The sequence below is a fragment of the Vidua macroura genome, chromosome 3 (assembly GCF_024509145.1).
Source record: "Vidua macroura isolate BioBank_ID:100142 chromosome 3, ASM2450914v1, whole genome shotgun sequence".
Lineage (NCBI taxonomy): Eukaryota > Metazoa > Chordata > Aves > Passeriformes > Viduidae > Vidua > Vidua macroura.
In genome coordinates, this window is record NC_071573.1 from 21,109,662 (window position 1) to 21,128,404 (window position 18,743).

The window sequence follows — 18,743 nt, forward strand, 5'->3', positions numbered from 1 at the left end:
TTGACAGTCTTCTCTTTTTCAGGAGCAGCACAAGTATTAATGATGCAAAAGAAGTATAGCACATCTGGGGCTGGCTCACTGGGGTCAAAGAAATATGTTTTTTGACGCGTAAAAAGAGGCTGAGAAACGAACTTCTGCAAGGGAGTCAGATAAACAGAGGATTTTTAGGATGTGCATAGATGGACTAGCAAGTCTGAGACACTGTGGCACCTAGACAGGCTGACCCCACAGAATCTATATGTTGCACCTTCATGTGGGAAGAGTTTCAGAGAGCACAGGAGAGTCAGGAGCTTCCCACACTGGCTACTGCAATTACAGCTCTGGCTGACAACAGAGCCCCTTTGTGGCATGAATACAAACAGCCAAAAGCTGGCACTGCTTTGGAAATTTCATAGCTTAATGGAAAAGAATGGGAGAAAGGGAATACTCATGTTTTCATTTTACAGAGAACCACAGTGCTTTGAGATGACTTCTTCAACTCACAGCAGTGTTTATTTAGGTGACTGATTTCCATGCAAATGTTTGAGAATTAGGTACTTTGCATGTGAGCAGCAACAAACTCACCCAGAGACACAGGAAGGGAGCACATGTTTTCTGGTGCCTGCCATCGAATGCCATCACTGTCTATCAGAGGCAGGCAGATTGCTTCCCTTTTCTATCTGCCTTCCTGCCAGCATTGCTTTCTCAAGGCTGTGGTAACACTGGTGAACCCTTTCAAGTCTGTGGCTGTAAACAGGGCTCCCCAGAAAGGAGCTTTATCTCCTGATTTGATAACCAAGGGGCCAACTGAGGAGGCCACAGGAAGTGTCTGGTCCCCAGTTTCTTGCTGCTTACAGACTCAAACGAATCCTCACAATACAGAAAAGTCAGTAAAAAGAGTCTTAAGCAGAGGATCTTTAAATCTTGGCTTCTGCTGTTCTCTGGCTTTTCAGAGTCCTCAGCAGCCTTGCAGCTATCATCAGGCTTCAGGGGCTCCTGCCCCAAGGGGCTGAGAGGATTTCTGCCTATGGCATGATCTGCAGGTCGCTTGTATCAAAGGCCCAGAAGCTGCTAGAATAGGCAGTGAGGAGCAGTTCCAGCTTTTGCTGCAGAGGGCACACCGTGTTTTTGTGACAGGTGATGGGGATTGAGGGACCTGTGGCAGATACACAAGCTGCAAGGGCAGGCTGGACACCACCAGCCTCTCTGCAGCACTGAGCAGTCTGTGGAGATGGACTTGAGGCTGTACTTTGGCGCCAGCCAGAGATGAATGGCTAAAGGGCTTGTGCCCTCAGCAAGCAATCAAACAATCTGTGTGGGAGGTTGTGCCCTACTTAAGGCACAAGGAAGAAATTCCAAGTTTCATTCAATTATTAACATTGGATCAGAGTTTTTTTTTTGTTAGGTTTCTGCCTTCAGCTGCTGGTAGGTGCTTGCGGGAGAGCACTGCTTCGTAGCTCATCCAAAACATGGGTATAATTGCGGTGGTGACCTTGCTTATTTCTGTACTTACTGCCACAGCCTAGGTCTCTATAGCAGCTATGCAGATCCTAACTGTGAAAGTCAAGAGTCTAACCATGCACTGAGTTTAGAAAAACGTAGGGAAGTGTGTTTGAGGCCTTGTGTTTACTTGCTGGAACCCAAAGTGTCCCCCAGACACTCTTGGATGTTCCGGGCCCAGGTCAGAAGCATTTGAGACCCTGGCATGCAGCCAGAAACCCCTGTGGCTTTGAGTCTGATCCATAGAACAATTTACCAACCTTGCAGGAAGAACAAGAAATCACAAAAGTTTAGATATTATAGTAGAGGTAGTCACAAAGTGAAAGGAAGAATCTTTGAGTGCTGTACAGGAGGGGTTTAGGCCTTGTACAGAGGGGTCTGAGTTTTGTACATGGGGGTCAGAATTTCTAAGATGGAGGGATTTGGGCGTGCCCTGTCCTCCTTTCTATCCTCCATGTTCATGGTGATGTTGGCACTCACAGATCGGTTTAGAGTAGAAAGTCACCATTTCCATAGAAAGTAGAAAGTCACCTATTACCATAGGTAATAGGCATTGGGGAAAAACTATAAACATTTAACACGTAATGTATGATATAAAAGATGGCACCAGTCCCCTGGGCAGTCAGAGACAGTGTCAGTGTGTGTGTGCCTTTGTCTGACCTGCTGAATGGACCGCAGCAGTTCAGGAATAAAATCTTTTAGATAACATACAATAAACTACCTTGAGACCGGACGACTGAAGACTACTGAGTCTTTCTTTGAAGGCTTGGGTTGGAGGAGAGACTTTTCCACCTCTCAGGGTCACCTCAATCTGAGGGTGAGCCCTGTCATTTGCTTTTTTTATTTTTTACCAATATTTCTTTTCTAAAGCCATTTTAGAAATCATTTATATCCTCCTCTACTGTGACTCCAAAATCCTGAGTTTTTTAGAGGAGTGCACTAAGCATTACAAGGCTTTTTGCCCATTCCCAGTAATCTGACCTTACGCAGATCAGTGCTTTCCAGTTCCGCATTAACGGTTCTTCTTTCCTTGGAGGATTTGCACTCCCTCCAGCAGGTGGTAGCAACCTCCTTCAAGCTGTGCAGCTCTCCTGCCTGCTGCCGCAGAACTGCTGCCCGATGATTCATGTCCCTGCCTGCCCCTGACCTCACTTGATCTCCTCACCCTCTACTGCATGTCTGAACTCCCCTGAGGAGGAAGATCTTCTGTTTAGGTCCAGAGTATGCACTAAATTTACCAGCAGTGTGAATCACAGCAGGAGGAGGCAACGGCACAACGTCACAAGGACACATGACATGTCTTGCTTTTGTATATGATTTATTCCTAACGTTTTTGTAAGCACTGTCATGTTCTACCCATCACAGATGGGTGCCTCATAGATGAAATAATTCAGGGATGTGCTTCCTAAATACAGAATTCAAGATCTAATGCCTTGTCAAGGCAGTAGGATTAGCTGAAGCAGTGACAGGTCGCAGACAGGCTCTGTCTTCAAATGAAATGGAAACTCGGTCTGCTTTGTATTTCCACAAGAAGTCCTCTATGCCAGTGTAACGTGACAGTTTTGTGGATGCAGTTACATTATCCACTGATATATGGCCTCTGCTTATTAGCAATTGAGTAAGCTACCTCCCTTACTTACTCAGTACAAGTACAAACATCTTGGGTTTAATTATGAATGGTTCAGTGCTATGGAATTTTTTGTCTGTTTCTTTTTATTGTTGGGGCTTTTCATCTTTTAATATGCAGCCATAGTTTGTATTATTATTATTATTTGTATTTTAAAACAGTGGTCTTATAGGTGAGGACTTAGGTTGAAAGAGTTTTTGGGTTTTGGTATTCTGTATGAATGAAAGAAATGCTGGATAAAGCTCTGTTTAACAGAGCAGGTAAGGAAAAGCTTAAAGACAAGCTAAAAAAAAATCCCATGGCTTTCCCAGCTGTGGCTCCCATACCAGATGAAAGATGAAGCTTTAGGTATATGATAAGCCACCTAAAAATGTAGAATGAATCAAAGAGTTTGGCTAATATGCTTTAGCACCTGTGTTTGAGTATCTGTTTGGGTGTTGCTGGTTTTACAACTGTAACTGGGACTTGATTTTTTTTTTTTTTTTTTGGTGGTGTTTTGCACAGTTGGGTGTAGACCTGTGAAACAGGTCCTTTGCTCAAGAACATGCCAAGGCACAAAACTTCTGCTTTTCACCATTGAATCTCACTCAAAACTCTTCTGTGCCAGTTCAGTTATGAGCCCTCTCCATCCAGGGCAAGCAGCCAGAAGACTCACACGATTCAGGCAGGGTTAACTATCATGCCTAGCTAGCTCCTTGTCCCACCTGAGCAGCAGCAGGCACTTTAGGGAAGACACAAGATGTTCTGTGTTGATCATTAGGTAATCAGCTACATGGGTGCAGTTCCCTAGGGTATTCCTAAATACCATCAGCTGAGGGTTGGTTTATGGGCTGAAACTCTCCTTGCCTTCTGTAGCTGCATCTAGCTTTGCCCTTGCAGTAATGTAAAAGTCTTAATTTGTCTCTGACACCTTCTATATCTAATAGAAAATTCTCTCTTCTTCTTTTTGCAAACTTTTTTTGATTTTTGCTGCCACTTGCTATTTGCTATTCAGTCTACGAGCTATTTTGATGCTTTGGTAGTGGGAAGAACTGTTTACAATAGATTTACAAGCCTTGAAGTTAATGCTGCTTTGCTTCTGGAACATGTCACGCTGTTTAAAGGCTAAACTTACTCTTGGATCTGTGGTTTATGGCAAATGAGTGAATTATTGCTACCTTCCTTTTTATGTTTTTCTTGGCCTACAATGAGAAAGAGGCTTTCTGGGGTTTTAAACACTTCCAGGTCTTCAAGAAGTCTGTTTCTCAGATTTTTGACAGTGAGAGCTTTCCATTGAGGAGTGAAGCAGCCACAAACCCTTGGATGTAATGACAAAATGCACCAAAGGTAACTTGCATCCATGCTGAGACTGTGTAATGCCACCTTGACTGAGAGGTGATAATGGTCCTGACCAGCCTCATCTGAACCTCCCTCATTCTGACCAGGTGCTGGGGAGTTCCACTGCAGCTCAGCCCAGGCAGGGCTTGCTGGTGTGGTGCTGTGCCCTGACAATGACTTTAAATTTTCATTGCCTTACTGGTTAAAGGAATTTGGGTATCAGACTGTTTCAGGTGTGGGACCCCCAAGCAGAATGAGCTCATCCCTCTCAGACTTGAAGATGCAGCTGTCTCTGAGGTGAGAAGTCCCTTGTGTTAGTATTTTTTTGCTGAGTTGAGGGTGGAGGTTCAGGGGGTGAAGGCATGCTCTCCCCTGTCTATGTACATTCCTCCTTACATGTTGCTCTGAGCAATAGCTGTTCATATTCAGAGTTATTATAGCATTCCTGGTTTTTGAAAAGAAATGAGCACAAGATCTACCTCCAATGTGTTCCTTCAAAAAAATGTCAAATTTCTATAATGAAAAAACAGAAAGCCAAAATAAACAAAAACCCCTTTGAAGGATGGGTTAGACTGCCTGAGTTGGGTGTGTTAGTGGCTAATTTAAGCATTTAAAGCTCTTTACTTAAGCAGACTCCCATTATTCATGTAGGAGCTCTCTCTGGGTGTCTATGGGCTCGGAAAGGGCCAAAGGTCACTTTGATGTTTGGTGGGAGGACAGCAGGCTGCTCTTCAGAGGTTTGACCCTGACGCCGTAGTTGAGGCATAGTGGTAGTCTCGCTGGGGGGTGTTGTATCACAGTCTAGCTGGCATTTCTGCACGCTCTTTGACTCTGCTGAAGTGACTGCTCCTGTAATAGTGTCACAGCAAGGGGTTTGGAGACCTGTGCAGTATGAGGGCAGAGTTACTGCTCCTGCTTGCCTGGCACTGCTCTGTCGTGGCAAATACTGGTGAGGCACAACCCAGTGAAGGAAAATCTGCCAGAAGAGGAACTAGTGGAAGAGAAACAGGCACAGCATGAGTCTGGTTGAAGGCAAGAAAGGAGCACAGGTAGGGAAGGAGACAAAAAGAAGAGCACAACCTTCCTCTTTGGATGGGTATGGGCTGCTGCATAGGGTTCAGTTGTCCTTGTCACCTCAGGAACAGAGGCTTCTTCCCTGCCTGGTAGAGGCAGGCTAATGCCAAACTAATATGTTATGTATTGCCTGAAAGAGCCTTGACCCTGCTGGAAGCTGACTCATGTGATCTTGGTCCTTAGATTTGCTGAGAATTCTCCTGAAAAATGGCCAGCTCTGTCTGAACAAAGTGAGAGAAGCTGTGCCCTTTCTTTGACCCTTGAATGGGCAATGAAATGAGATATCATCGTCACTTTGCTTTCCAAAGGTAGAAGCTAATAACTTTTATGGCTGCTGAGTTATCAACTTCTAAGTTATAAAGGAGAAAAAGGAAGAGAATTTCTTTATTTTCAGCCTTAACATCTAACACACAGCACTCCAAGATTATCAGCCATAGAGGTGGTTACCATGAAGCTATTGTTAGGTGTGCTGTTCCTTTGGTTGCTCTCCTCAGAAGGTAAGTTTTGGAAGGCCCTTTGAAAATTTGCATTGCACAGTATTTGGGAACCTCTATTTTTAGTTGTTGCAAGGTGGGTGTATAGCAGGAGTTTTAGAAGCAGGATGAAGAAAATCTGTGAGTTAAACTGTGATCTTAAATACAGTTTTGGGTATGTTTGATCATTTTTGGAGGAAGATATATTCATTGGTTTGCACTGTTCTGGGGATAGACTGTGTCTTAGGCACTGAAGCATTCTGGTGAGAGAAACATCACCAAACAATTAGACTAGCAGTGAGAGCTGTGCCAAAATGGTGCAGAAATTCAAGCAAGGAACAGAGGCTTCCTCTGAATTCATAACTATGATCATCTTCTTTTCAGTGATAGAAGATTAAGTGAAAGGTTAGTCAGCATCCTAGCATTCTAGGCATTGTTGAGATTTCTGTAATATTCAGGATAGGGGGGAGCCCTTATTCCCTATACTGGGTCTCTGAAGTCCATGTTTGGTGCCAATGACAGTTTTGTAGGTGCTCAAGACTGAAAATACTGTGTATGCTTTGGCTTTATTGGCTCTGTGCTTCAGGTCTCTTCCTGTAAGAAAATAATGATGACTTGTAATAGAGCTTTACCTTAGCAGTAGGCTGTGATGATCACTATTCAGAGGATTATAAGGTGCTCTGATAAATAATAAACTGTTAGGAGGTTTTGGTTCCTGAAGTAATCAGAAGAAATTATAACATCTGAGCTTTTTAATTTAGTGCAAAATATGCACAGTGGCTGCAGTTCTTCTGAAAACTTTATCCAGGAAAAAAGATGTTGATTGATAGCAGCCTATAATAATTGTTTATTGAAACATATTAACCATAAGAGCAAGGGAGGAAAGAGCTAGAATGTCTCTCCCAAATTTTGGGAGAATTGTCTGAAAAATACTTTCTTTTTTATGTCAAGAAAATTGAAAATGCAAGTTAGAATTATTCAATGGTATAGTAAGGGAGTAACTATAATACTGGGAGTAGCAGGAGTTTAAAAAGTCATCCTGTGGAAAGTGTAAATCCAAAATGAACTAAGAAAACTGAAGAGGTTAAAATTTAATTAGCCAAGACAAAAATTAATCTGAAGAGAAACAATGAATCATTGTTAAACCAATAAATCATTTTCCAAATACTTCTGAAACATGGAGTCTGTAGGACTGACTGATATACAAAAGAAGGCTGAAGCCTGACAAATTCTTTTTTTTCTTTGGTGTCCTTGCATAACAACTTAAAAAAGGCCTTGCATTCCAACTCTTTCAGCACAGGGGACAAGAGGAGCAATGACCAAATCCTTGAACAAACTGATGACAGATAGTAAAAGAACTGCCAGGATTAGATGATATCCACCCAAGAGAGCGAGCCAAGCAGAAATATGAATGTGTCCATTTTATTAAGTGTATGCTCATATTGATCTGTGTTGGATGTGGGCTCTGCACATGTTCAGAAGTGATCTAGATAAGGGTGGATTCTAAATTGCTGGTGCAAAGCTATTCAGGATGTTCAGAATGAAAATTTAGACTAAGTTTTCCCCTTATATATTACTCTTATCTATGTGTGCACTATGGTGAACTCTGAATAGATACTGCTTGACCCCAGAATACAACTGTCTCAAGATATCAGTGCTAGTGATAGTCAGGAGAAATTCTTTCAGGAGTTAGCAAGAGAACAGCATAAAAACCACATTGCTGCTGCTGTGTACAGGGCCACGGTTCACCTGCATCTTGACAGTGGTCTGGATTTGTCATCTCAAAAAAGATGTGGTAAAACCTAGGAGGAGGATAAAGGGGGACAGTGGTCAGACTTAGGAAAAAATTTCAACATGAGATCAGAGAAACTGACCCTTCAGCCTGGAGAAGAAGGGATAAGTATATCATAAAGACATACAGGTGCATGCATGCAAAACAGCAAATTTTGCAGAAACAAGGGAATGACTACTCCTTACAAGAGCAACAAGGAAACAATCAGGTTATTAACAAATGAGAAGTAATTGAGTGATGAAGCATTTTTGCCACAGTTCTTGGGGAAAGCCAAAAGAGTGAAAGTATTAGAAAAACAAATAGGCAAATCCATGGAAGAAAGATGTCAGGGAGCTCATCAACATTAAGTAATTGTTTGCTTGGGGAACACAATAGTATGGATAGTTGGGAGGATAGAAAATGGAAATATAACTGTATTTTCCTTATTCTTTGCCTAAGCATCTGTATTTGGATATTGTCAGAGGCAAATCCCAGACTAGGTAGCCTTTCAATCTGACACATTAAAATTGTTCCTCCAACTCCCTGAGTCCTGGAAACTGGGACTGGATCCTCTTTCTCTCTCAATGTAACCTAAGGAAATATTCTCAAATATAGTTGAAATTAGTGTAAAATTCTCAGATACTGCGTTCCTGCAGTAGGTTTGTGTGATGCAGACAAGTCCCTCATTGCTGTTGCCTCCAGTATCCCAAACAGAGTTGGTGTTCTGGTTATTGCCCTGAGTAAAGCATCATCAAAACCCACAGATTCAACAGGCAGAAATGTTAAAAAAATGTCACACAACAGCCAGGAAACTGTCTCAACCTTCTACAAAGTAGTGTAAAAATAACATAAATTTGCAAATAACTCATTGCTGAAACCCAAGTAGGGAAAAAAAAACACGTTTAGAAGTTGCTGCCACTTATTGAATATGGTTGTGTAGTGTGGCACAGGTTACAGGCTGAGGCGGTCATGGGGAGCAGTAGTGGCTTTGTGTCACCATACTGACCAGTGTGCACAGGTACATGTGTCCCCAGAGGCTGCCCAGAGCCCCCTGCTCATGCCAGGCACATCTCCCTGCAGCCTGGGCACCACTGGCTGCCCTACACCCGAGGATGTCTCACCTGCTGGACTGAGCAGGCTCAGTTCTTACTCTGTCATTGACATGGAAAGTAAGGTATACAAGCCAGAAGTACTCAGCAGGGCTAAATATTCCAAAAATAGCTCCTGACTATTAAAGGACAATTATTCTAATTCTGTGTAAGACTTGCTGGATGCTGATGGCTTCAGTGGGGCAAGCAAGAACAGCTGAGAGCATGCTTTGAAGTTCAGCTGACCTAGGCTTTGTGGCTCTCTTTGTGGAAATTTTAGAATAAATCAAAATCAATTTGTATAAATCCAAGTGTATGCTCAAGGAAAGAGAGTAATGTTTACTGAAATGTCTACAGGCCTGACTCCTGGCTCCACAGGCTATTTTGTCTGCCAACGCTCTACTAAGAGAAGAAATTGCAGCTGTTTCTGTATCACTATGGCAAACTCACAACAGTGTTATGCTGCTTCCTGACTGTGGAAGATGTAGATTAATGTGAATTGCTCCTTTCTAAGGAGTTTCACCTTGTACATGTTTAAACTACTCTAAATTTGGACAGAATGCGACTACAGCAGTGTATGAAATGTGCTGAAGAGGAAAACAGGTAGGGAAGGCCTGTGGAGGATGGAGTTGTTTGAGGGGATCCACAAGCAGTTCATCACCTGCTGTTATAAATTAATTGCATTCCACTAATTTCAACATATCTCACCTGCTTTTTCTAGTATACAAAATCAAAGAAAATATTCTGGATGTTAGGATGAGCCTCATCTTTGGAATGTAGGGCAGATGTGAAAGGTGCCTTCTCTCCAGATTCTGTGCTTTTAGGTATATGAAGTCTTACGAAACTTTTTTTTCCTAAGGTAAAAAAAAAATATATAGCATAACCCTTTCTTTAATGTTTTTAAGGTAATGCAGATGATCAGGAAGAATATGAGAAACTAGAGGTAAAGTATGAGTACAACTTCCTTTTTTTTCTCTTTTCAACACCTATCATTACCTATCAAGCTGTTGCTTCCTCTGAGGCAGGCAGAAGAAGAAAGAATACAGCTTGTTGCTCTAAACTGCTTCTGCAAAGAAGAAATGCAAAGCCAGTGAGTCAGCAATGTGATAGTGCAGCTGCAAGATTACAGAATATAATCAAGAAATGAGGTTTTCTTCAAGCAATGTTTGTTATTAGGTTGCATATCCTGTACGTAGGTAGTTTGTGGTTAGCACTTGTTCCTAGATGCTCTGTTGCTCTTTTAGAAACACAGAATTAAACTCCAATTTGCTTTATAACAGTGCAAAGTGTCTGCACCATTAAAGTCCTCCAGCTGGGCACTAGGGAGTGTGTGGGGACCCTGGTGGCCCTTGTCACTATATAGATTTCACCTTTAGCTATTAGGGATGGTCAGACAGCCACTCATGGTCATTGTGATGAGGGAACCCCTTGCCAAGTCACCTGAGGAGGCAAGGATTGCCTTTCATGTCCCTTTAAAGCACTTGATGTTGGGCTGTGCCTACCATAAGGATATAGGATGGCATTAAACAATGTTCCTGCTGGTACTGAGCTGTCTTTCATGCTGAGTGAATAACATCACTCACATCCTTGCCTTTTCTGATCACCTGGCCAGGTGTTGTTAAGGAGCCAGAATTGGTTCATTCTGCCTTTCCTGTTGTGTATTGGAGATGTTTTGTTGTGTCAATTGGGTGCTCCTTGGCACACAGAGGTGCCTGCAGTAGCTGTCCATATGACTCTTCCAGATTAAGCAGTCACTGCAGCAATGGATGTGGCAGGATGTGTTCAGCACATTTCATTGTTTGCTCAGGCCCAGTGCTGTGGCAGCCAGTAAGAAAACTGAGCAGAAAGTGTCAAATTCTAGAAGAGTTAACTAAAAATGCAGCTGTCTAGATCTGTGTTCCCATGTATTTCTAACAGAAGTGTAATTGTTCTTTGAAGTTGTTTACATGAGTAAAATCTTGGTTACGTGTGAGAATGGAGCCTGTAGGACCCCTCATTCAACAAATTTCTTTGTTAGATCTTAGCAATCAAGCGTATTTATTTGTTCATGTCTAAGGCTCTAAGAAGCTTGCAGTTTTCATGTGAGCCGGTGATGTTCCCTGAGACCCCTTCATCTTCAGGTTTGTGTTTGATATTGTCTCTGCAGAGGCTTTCCCTCACAAAATTGTTTGGGAATGGGCTGGGGCAGAAATCAGCTGTTTGCAGGGATGCCTGTGTATGGGATTGACTGAGGTGAAGCTGGGCTCTATAAACTCCTTAGTTTTTTGTTCCACTTGTGATTACTTTTCTACCTTTGTTTCGTCAGCTGATGACTGGGGATGCCACTATTACTTCAATCATTCCCAGCAGTGGTTTTTTTTATCTTTTCTTGCTTGATGGTTGAGCATTTCAGTGCCTCTAAACATCCAAAGTATTTCCTGAACACCTGAGTAAAGTTTCTCATGCTTTCTGACTAGTTTAAAACCTCCAATCAAAGCAATCAGTATAGACTTGTTACCATTTTAGCCACCTTTATGTTTTAATATACTGGTAAATATAATTTTCTTTTTGGGGTTACTGTTTTGGGCTTTTTTGTAACCTGGAGTCTTTTACTTTTCTGCAGTTCATGCTCTAAGGCCAGCTGACATTAAAGCAGTCACTGCAATAGGAAGTTTGCAAGGAGTAAGTACAAGCAGGAAATGTGCTGAATGTGACCCATTTCCTCTGTTGTGTTGATGAAGTCAGCTCATGATGTAGTTTGGAGTCTCAGGGTGTTCAGGACTTCGGTCTTTCCACAAACATCAAAGACTTCTGGTGAAAAAATGGCTGGAAATACCTGCTGTTAGTGGTCCAATATACCCTGAATCTGAAAATAGCCAGCTGACTTTGTGCAGGAGGAAATGTGATCACAGTGCTCTTGCAGAGAACCATGATATTTGATTAGAGTGCATGGATTTTCCTAACAATGAGCATAACAGAATAACTGGAAGAAGATGCTGGGAAAATTCAAACTAGAACAAATACAAATTGATGAGAAATGCAATAGATTTTCCACCTCATCAAGTGTTTTCTGTAGAAATTTATTTCCTACCTAGAAGGCAGAAGGCTTCCAAGAATCACAAAGATACGTTTATGCTGTGTAGATCATTGGGTAAAGTTCTCCTGCCTGTAATAATATAGTTAGATTTGGAGGATCTTTATTTGTCTTAATAGTTGGAAGTAGATACCTGAAACAGATTTGAGGCCCAATTAAAAGCATTTGACCACAATTCTCAAGCTTTGAGGAAGTGTAGAAATCCCTGTAGAGCAAAAATTGATAGCTATTGCAGAGGCTGCAACTGTGGAAAATGGGGGAGAGTCTCCCTTTATTACAAAACAACTTTCAAATTTGAGATTATATCCATGAATATATAATACTTTCCCTTTACAAAATCAGCACTTCTGGACTCCTTGTGAGTACGTCTCTCTTTTGAAAAAAATTATTGTCCTGAATGCAAAGGTGCTTCACCCATATCAAGTGCATGGCCCTTTGGAACAAATTTTATTTGTGCTGGTGTCTTTGTTGCCTGTGGGGGTGTCATAGAAAAACATGTAAATGATCTTTTAAGGAATGTTTGCTTTCCTAGAGCAAACATCTCTGTCACTGTTTCCTTATCAAACTCTCTGAAAACAGTGAAGTTCCTCTCTTGATGTAGTTTCTTTTTAACAGACACTCTTCTGACTGCCATCTATGTAAGTTATCTAAATGACTTTAGATAGTTGAAAAGGAGTAGGAATAGATCCAGAGAAATTTGGTCTAGAATAGCATTTTGTTTTATGGAATTTGATTTCAATGAATCAAATTCTATTTTAAGCCAGATGTAAAAAAAATCATTAATGAAAGCAGTAACTAAAAAAGGATTACCAGATTATGAAAATGCACCATAATAGGGAAGTTCTGGAAAATAATCTAAATCTGTGAGTGATTACAACACAATGGAGAATATGTAGAAAACAATACTATCTCTAACAGACTGAAATATCGTAGGGGAACAGCATGCCTAGGTCTAGTTTACACTTTAATTAATATTATTCTTATTGCTTCTTTGTTCACAGACATCAGGATCTGGTGAGGATTTACTCCAAAGGTAAGAATTAATAGTTAGCTTTTATAAGTTACATTATCCTAATCTCTATAGTATCAGTGCAGGAGTTAGGCCCAAACAATTTTTTTTATTGTTTTATAGAGAGGAGGAAAAAGCCTATGTAAAATAGAAAGGATTTTGAGACACTGAAACTTTCCCCATCCTTTGGTAGCATTTTTTTTTGTATTTATGGAGGATATAGAATTACCTTAGGGTTGCAATACCCTTGATTAAGAATCATTGCTGTGTGATAAATCCTAGGCAGTAAATATAATAATTCACTAGTTAGAGATTAGAAAGCAGGGATTTATCAGAGCTAAGAACTCAGTAGTCCAGATACTGTGTCCTCTGCTTGGCTGATTCCCAGTGCTTCATGGACAAGCTTTACACCATTTCCTTCTTCCATGCCCCTTTAGCAGATCCAAATCAGTGAGTGAACATATGGCTAAATCTTGTAGCTGCAGGTCTGTGCAGATCTTTTGAGTCACAGCCTTCCAGGTGAGGATTTAGTGCTGCACAGATAAACTTTAAAAGACTAAGTTTTTTTTAATGGTTGCAAAAATATCTGAGTCCACTTGTATGTGAGTATGCATGGAGAGGCCCCTGCATCACTTATACCTACGTATAAGCAAACACAAGTACTGCAACATGCAGAGGGTAAAGAGACACAAAAAATTGAGATCTGAGACTATGTTCTTACTCAGCAGTAGCTGATGACATGACAGTTTTGGGGAAAGAAAGGCCCCTTTCTTACTTGCAACAGCTGCCATGAATTTCACTCTGAGATGCAGCATAACTAATAAGAAATTGAGGCTGTGCTGTAATATAATTTTTCTTTGAGAAATGGAATAACAGGAACTTCCTGTTTTCTCTTCCCTTTCTATAGCACAGGAAAGAACTTCCTTGAACTAAGCGTGGCAACTTTAGCAGGTGCGTCTTGCTGTCACACTAAAACTTCAGCAAATTATTTTAACAGCTTGCTGGCAGGAGCTCCAGGGCTCTGCTAGGCTGCAGAGCAGGTGCAGCACAGGCACGCTGCAGGGGTGTAAGGGAAGCCTGAGGGATGGTGTACCTGGGGACATGAGTACAGCCAGGTTGTTCGTGATTGCTTTAAAGGGACTGTCTGGGTAGACAAACAGGAGTGAAGGAGGGGTGTGACAGACTGCTGCAAAACTCTTAAATGCCCAACAGGGTTTTTTGGCCTCTTATTTCTACCCGCTACACAGTCTCTGCTGGTGTGTGCTTGTGGCCCTTGCTGGCCCATTGAAATTTTGTGTGGGTTTGCCTGCCCAGAATTGCCATGTGCTTAGAATTTACACTGCGACTGCCATAGTTGCGCCACATCTGGGAATTTGTTGTCTATTGGCTGTCTCTGAAAGCAGTCTTTACTTGCTTAAAGGGTATTGCAAGTAAACGTTTCATACCCACTTAAATGCTGTGTAATATATAGCTCCATGGTACTGCCCTCCAAATCATCTTCCTAGTATCTTAACTCCTTGGTGTGATGTCCATTTCCCTGCAAAATGGGTTTAAAACATGGCAACTTGCTGGTGTTTTATGAGTCTTCCTGGGTAGCCTTGCCCCATAGCTTCATTTCTATAGCTGCCTCTATTTAAGCTCACCTACAATACTTGTAGCTGACATGAGATGGGGACAGAGGTTTTTGACCTGAGTCTGGAGACAAACTCAGACATTAAGCCTTCACTCCACAAGGTGAGGAGTAGAACCAAGAAAAATATCTGCAGTGGGGCTTGGGCATACCTCTCGTGCTTGCCAATAAATCCTCAGACTTTACATGCTCTAGTACTGTTTTAGTTCAGTTGTGTTTAATGACTCAGCAGAGTAGCAGTCTGCTGGATGCAGAAATCTCCTAACCTGGGTGTGTCATTCAGCTCTCATTAGCACCTTCAACCCCTCGGTCCTACATCTGTCCCCTCCACCTGGCACAGCAGGAGAGATGCCAGACAGTCAAGCCAGGTGAGTCTGAAGGGCTTTTCACTGGGCAGTTGATGTACAAGGGGAAGAAATCTTTGATGGAAATCTTTGATCAGCCCTGGAGCGCTTCACTGTGCTCAGTACTGGCAGAGGCTGTCATTGTGGCTCAACTGGCACCTGTCAGAATCAGGAGGAACAAAGCCCCACTTCAGGGTCTGCATCACCTGAGTTAACATCAGGTTTCTTTTATAGCTGCAAAACAAATTTTTGGCTCAAGTAGAAGTTGAGGTGTGCCTACTGAGCTGCTGTTTTTATTTAAGTGCACATGTCTGAAAGTCAGGTAGCTGAATATGAACTAATCACCCAAAGCTCTCTGGGTAGCACTGTCAATTGTCTAATCTTAACACATTTAGGAAAAGATTAATCCAACCTGAATCCTCAAAAGTTGTTTGATTCAATGATAAAAATCAGCCAAAGCTTTAACCTTACTGATGCCTTCATCATTTCTCTCTTTCTTCTTTTCAGAGACCTCCTGCATCAAGCTGAAGAAATAGTGGAGCTCATGAAAGTGGATCAGGTTTGTTTAAAGCACAGGATAATTCAGAAAGCATGGTGTTGAAGCAGAAAAAGGCAGACAAGTGGTTTGATACTTGAACAGCGTTCAAATTTTTTTTCAAAACAGAAAATGCCATTTCTTGAGGTTAACGGACTTCAGTCTTTCTGCTGTAAATAAGAATCAATTCTGCGCCTTTCAAGTGCAGAGTTTTGTTCTGAAAGTATCCCACCTTTTTACTTTTGTCAAAGCAGCTGAAGAGCTTAGTAGGGAAGCCAGTATGTTTGTTTTCTGTTGGCTAAAGATGTGAGACTTCTGCTAGCTACACTCTGTAACTGCCAGTGTTTCTGAGAAGTCAACCCAAAATAATAGTTCTCAGTATTTGTCTCTTCAGTTCCTTTTTGGTCTTTTAGGAACATATTTTCAAAAAGGCCAATAAAGACCTAAATATGCTTTGGCTGATGCTGGTGAGTGCTTGAATTATCGCTCATGGCTGAGTGCTTTTTAAGTCCCATCCTGGAGCTTTAAGCAATCATTTCTCCTTTTTTTCTTAACCATGATGTTATTTTGTAAAATAGTCTTGAAATAATGGGGAAAAGTAATTGCCAAGACAATTCTGCTGTTGCCTCTTTGCTCTACAGGGATTTAGCATGCATGTTTGTGGAACTGTGTGGTTCTAACCAAGGCTCTTTAGGATTGTACAGCATTGCCTAATAAACACAGCACAGCTGAGCAGGGCTCTAGCTCTCAGATTTTTTATTCCAGTCTTTGTCCCTCTAGTGTGACCCCTTCTCAGCAGTTCATGTACAGTAATCCTGTTGGCAAGTTGCAACAGTGATGGAAAGAGACAATATCAAGTTCAGTGCTAAGCTGTCCATGCCCATCTTTTCCAATATAGTCTCCTACAGCAGCAGCAATTTCAGGCTCTGTCCTGAGCTTTGTGTTCAGCTTTAATTGCAGCACTTGATGCCTAACCATGTGTTTGCTGTGTCCTCTGAGGAAAAGCTGGATGGTTTGTCAAATGGAAGGGACCAAGATGACCAGGATTGGGCCATGGACTACTGCTTGGTCTTGCTGGTTTTGAACCCACAGCAAATTGTGTGTGAGAAAGGAAAATAACAAATAGATCACCTGTCATATGATCCCTTTATTTTTTTCTCCCAGATGATGGACTTCCAAAATAACTGGAAACTGATCACAGTGTTTTTTAGTGCTGAAACCTCATGTTCGTCCTATGCTTCCACACAACTGGTAAGCACTGTGTGGGGTGGTTTAGCAGTCAATGCAGGTAGTTAGGACACTCCCATACTCTGCTCTCTGCCACAGGGAACCAAAGGAGTAGTTAGGTCTGGGATGTTGACGTGCCTGGATCCAATGATGTAAGCTCCTGGCACATGATGTGTTTTGTATTTATAAACATCTGTACTTAATTTGCCACCCCTAGTCTGAGATGTCTTAGTAGAACAACTGTTTTCCACCTTCAAGTATAAAGATACTTTTCTTCCCTATCCCTGTCTTTTTTTTTAACTATATGTCAAGTTCCCTGTTTATAGGCAGTTAAATTACAAGACTAGTTCCCATGTTATTTTAGTTGTTGCTGGCTAAGGCTGAATTTAGAATAGAGTTATTCTTAATAACCGTTCAGTACACAGCTCAATACACAGAGTTTGTGACTTTTAGGAAATGGATAACTGCTTTTTCTACTAGTTTTGATGGCCTTTCTCATCTCATTTACAGAAGAACTGCATCTTGGAAAACCTGGAAAAACTTACAGCTGTCTTGGATTTTTTGTATAAGAAGGTAAGACATATTCATCAACCCTGAATAGCTGAATACTTTGTGTGTTTTTCCAGTCTCCCCTACTAGACTAGAGCTTGTACCACTCTTCATATGACTTAGAACACCAGTCTCATTAACATCAACCCACTGGCTCCATTTGTTTTCACTAAGTGTTTTACTCCTGTTTTTAAAAAGCTGATGCATGCAAGCAGAAAGGATATGGATGGCTAACTGCTCTGTCTTGCAACAAGAGCTAATGTATCACTCAATCTTTGGGTATTTTAGAAATGATTTCTGTGAAAATTGGAGTACGTCTGTCTAGGTCTGAAAGTTATGTTTAACAGGGCTGTTGGTGAAAGTAATTGATATCTAATTACTGGTGTGGAACACCTAGGCAGTGTACAGGCTCCTAACTACCTGGTGATGACTTTTACAGACCAGGGAAAACATCCATTAAAATACATATAATAGACCTTTTTTCCTATTTTGTGTTAATTTAAAAATCTCAGCCTTTCTAAAGGTTTTCTAGCTGGCTGAGCTAAGAATTATCTGCTTATCGAGGATGGTTTCTGGGAAGCATTCTGTTCTGTGTCTTGGTCTACTAATGATAGTAGACTAGATGAGGATATATTTCTACTAAAGCAGACTATAAACTGTTTAACTGAATTATTTCAATAGCATCTTCCATTAATTTTGTTTTTTTCATTAAAGGCCTACAGCATATTCTAAACCTGCTACATTTTGGTTGCATCAGACCACAACCACTCGTTTTTCTCCAATTGACTTCGACAAATGTTGTGTATGGGGGAAATTCCACCCACACATTCTCTTCAGATTCTTTCCACTATTATTTCCAGAATCTGTTTATGTGCACTTGTGAAAGTGAAATATCATTATGTAAATGAAAAGCTGCTTTCTGCACAGGGGAAAGGTATGGAGGGTTGCATGACTGCTTTTGCTGTTATGCAGGATGTTTCATCCCCAACTTTTCATTGCTGTGTTGCCACAAAAATGGTAGTCTCAAGTACATTTGAGTTCATTCAGTTGGCTGGTGGCCATTTTGGTTATGCAAAATGAATAGCTGTGTCTCAGTAAAGAAAGCATGGTCACAAGTACTTCATAAATGATGATCCTAGATAGCAGGCATAGGATCAGGGTTCAGGACAGAATTGGCAAAGACTTAGATAATTGATTTTATCTAGGCAGAATCCCAGGCCAGAGGTAATACATGTGAAGTTGTAGACGTAATTTACCATAATTGCTGTTTGCTGATCTTCAATTGCAAATCTAGCATGAATAATTTTTACTTTATTACTGCAGGTTCCCAAGGCCTTCATAAATCTGGTGGATTCCACTGAGCTCACAACTGCCTCTCTTGCACACCAGGATTACAGTAATGCCAGGTAACAGGTTTCTTTAACTTCCTGTCACTGTCTCCCGCTGGTGTTCAACAAATACCTATGTATATGTACTGACTTTATGACTGAGATACAATCTGTTGAGCTGGTTTTATGCCCTTAATATAAAAGTATGTAAAAGATTTT

General features: G+C 41.3%; 1 protein-coding gene across 1 annotated transcript in view; it reads left to right on the plus strand.

Annotated features, from left to right (window-relative positions):
• Nucleotides 1–5,945: 5,945 nt before the first annotated feature.
• The window catches only part of PLB1 (phospholipase B1), a 76,288-nt gene continuing 63,490 nt past the window's right edge, over nucleotides 5,946–18,743 (plus strand). The window contains exons 1-11 of the mRNA XM_053972890.1: nucleotides 5,946–5,994; nucleotides 9,735–9,772; nucleotides 10,886–10,949; nucleotides 11,432–11,490; nucleotides 12,904–12,935; nucleotides 13,819–13,862; nucleotides 14,825–14,909; nucleotides 15,393–15,444; nucleotides 16,585–16,671; nucleotides 17,158–17,220; nucleotides 18,520–18,602. Of these exons, the coding sequence (XP_053828865.1) occupies nucleotides 5,946–5,994; nucleotides 9,735–9,772; nucleotides 10,886–10,949; nucleotides 11,432–11,490; nucleotides 12,904–12,935; nucleotides 13,819–13,862; nucleotides 14,825–14,909; nucleotides 15,393–15,444; nucleotides 16,585–16,671; nucleotides 17,158–17,220; nucleotides 18,520–18,602 (656 nt within the window). The remainder of the gene's footprint in view (nucleotides 5,995–9,734; nucleotides 9,773–10,885; nucleotides 10,950–11,431; nucleotides 11,491–12,903; nucleotides 12,936–13,818; nucleotides 13,863–14,824; nucleotides 14,910–15,392; nucleotides 15,445–16,584; nucleotides 16,672–17,157; nucleotides 17,221–18,519; nucleotides 18,603–18,743) is intronic.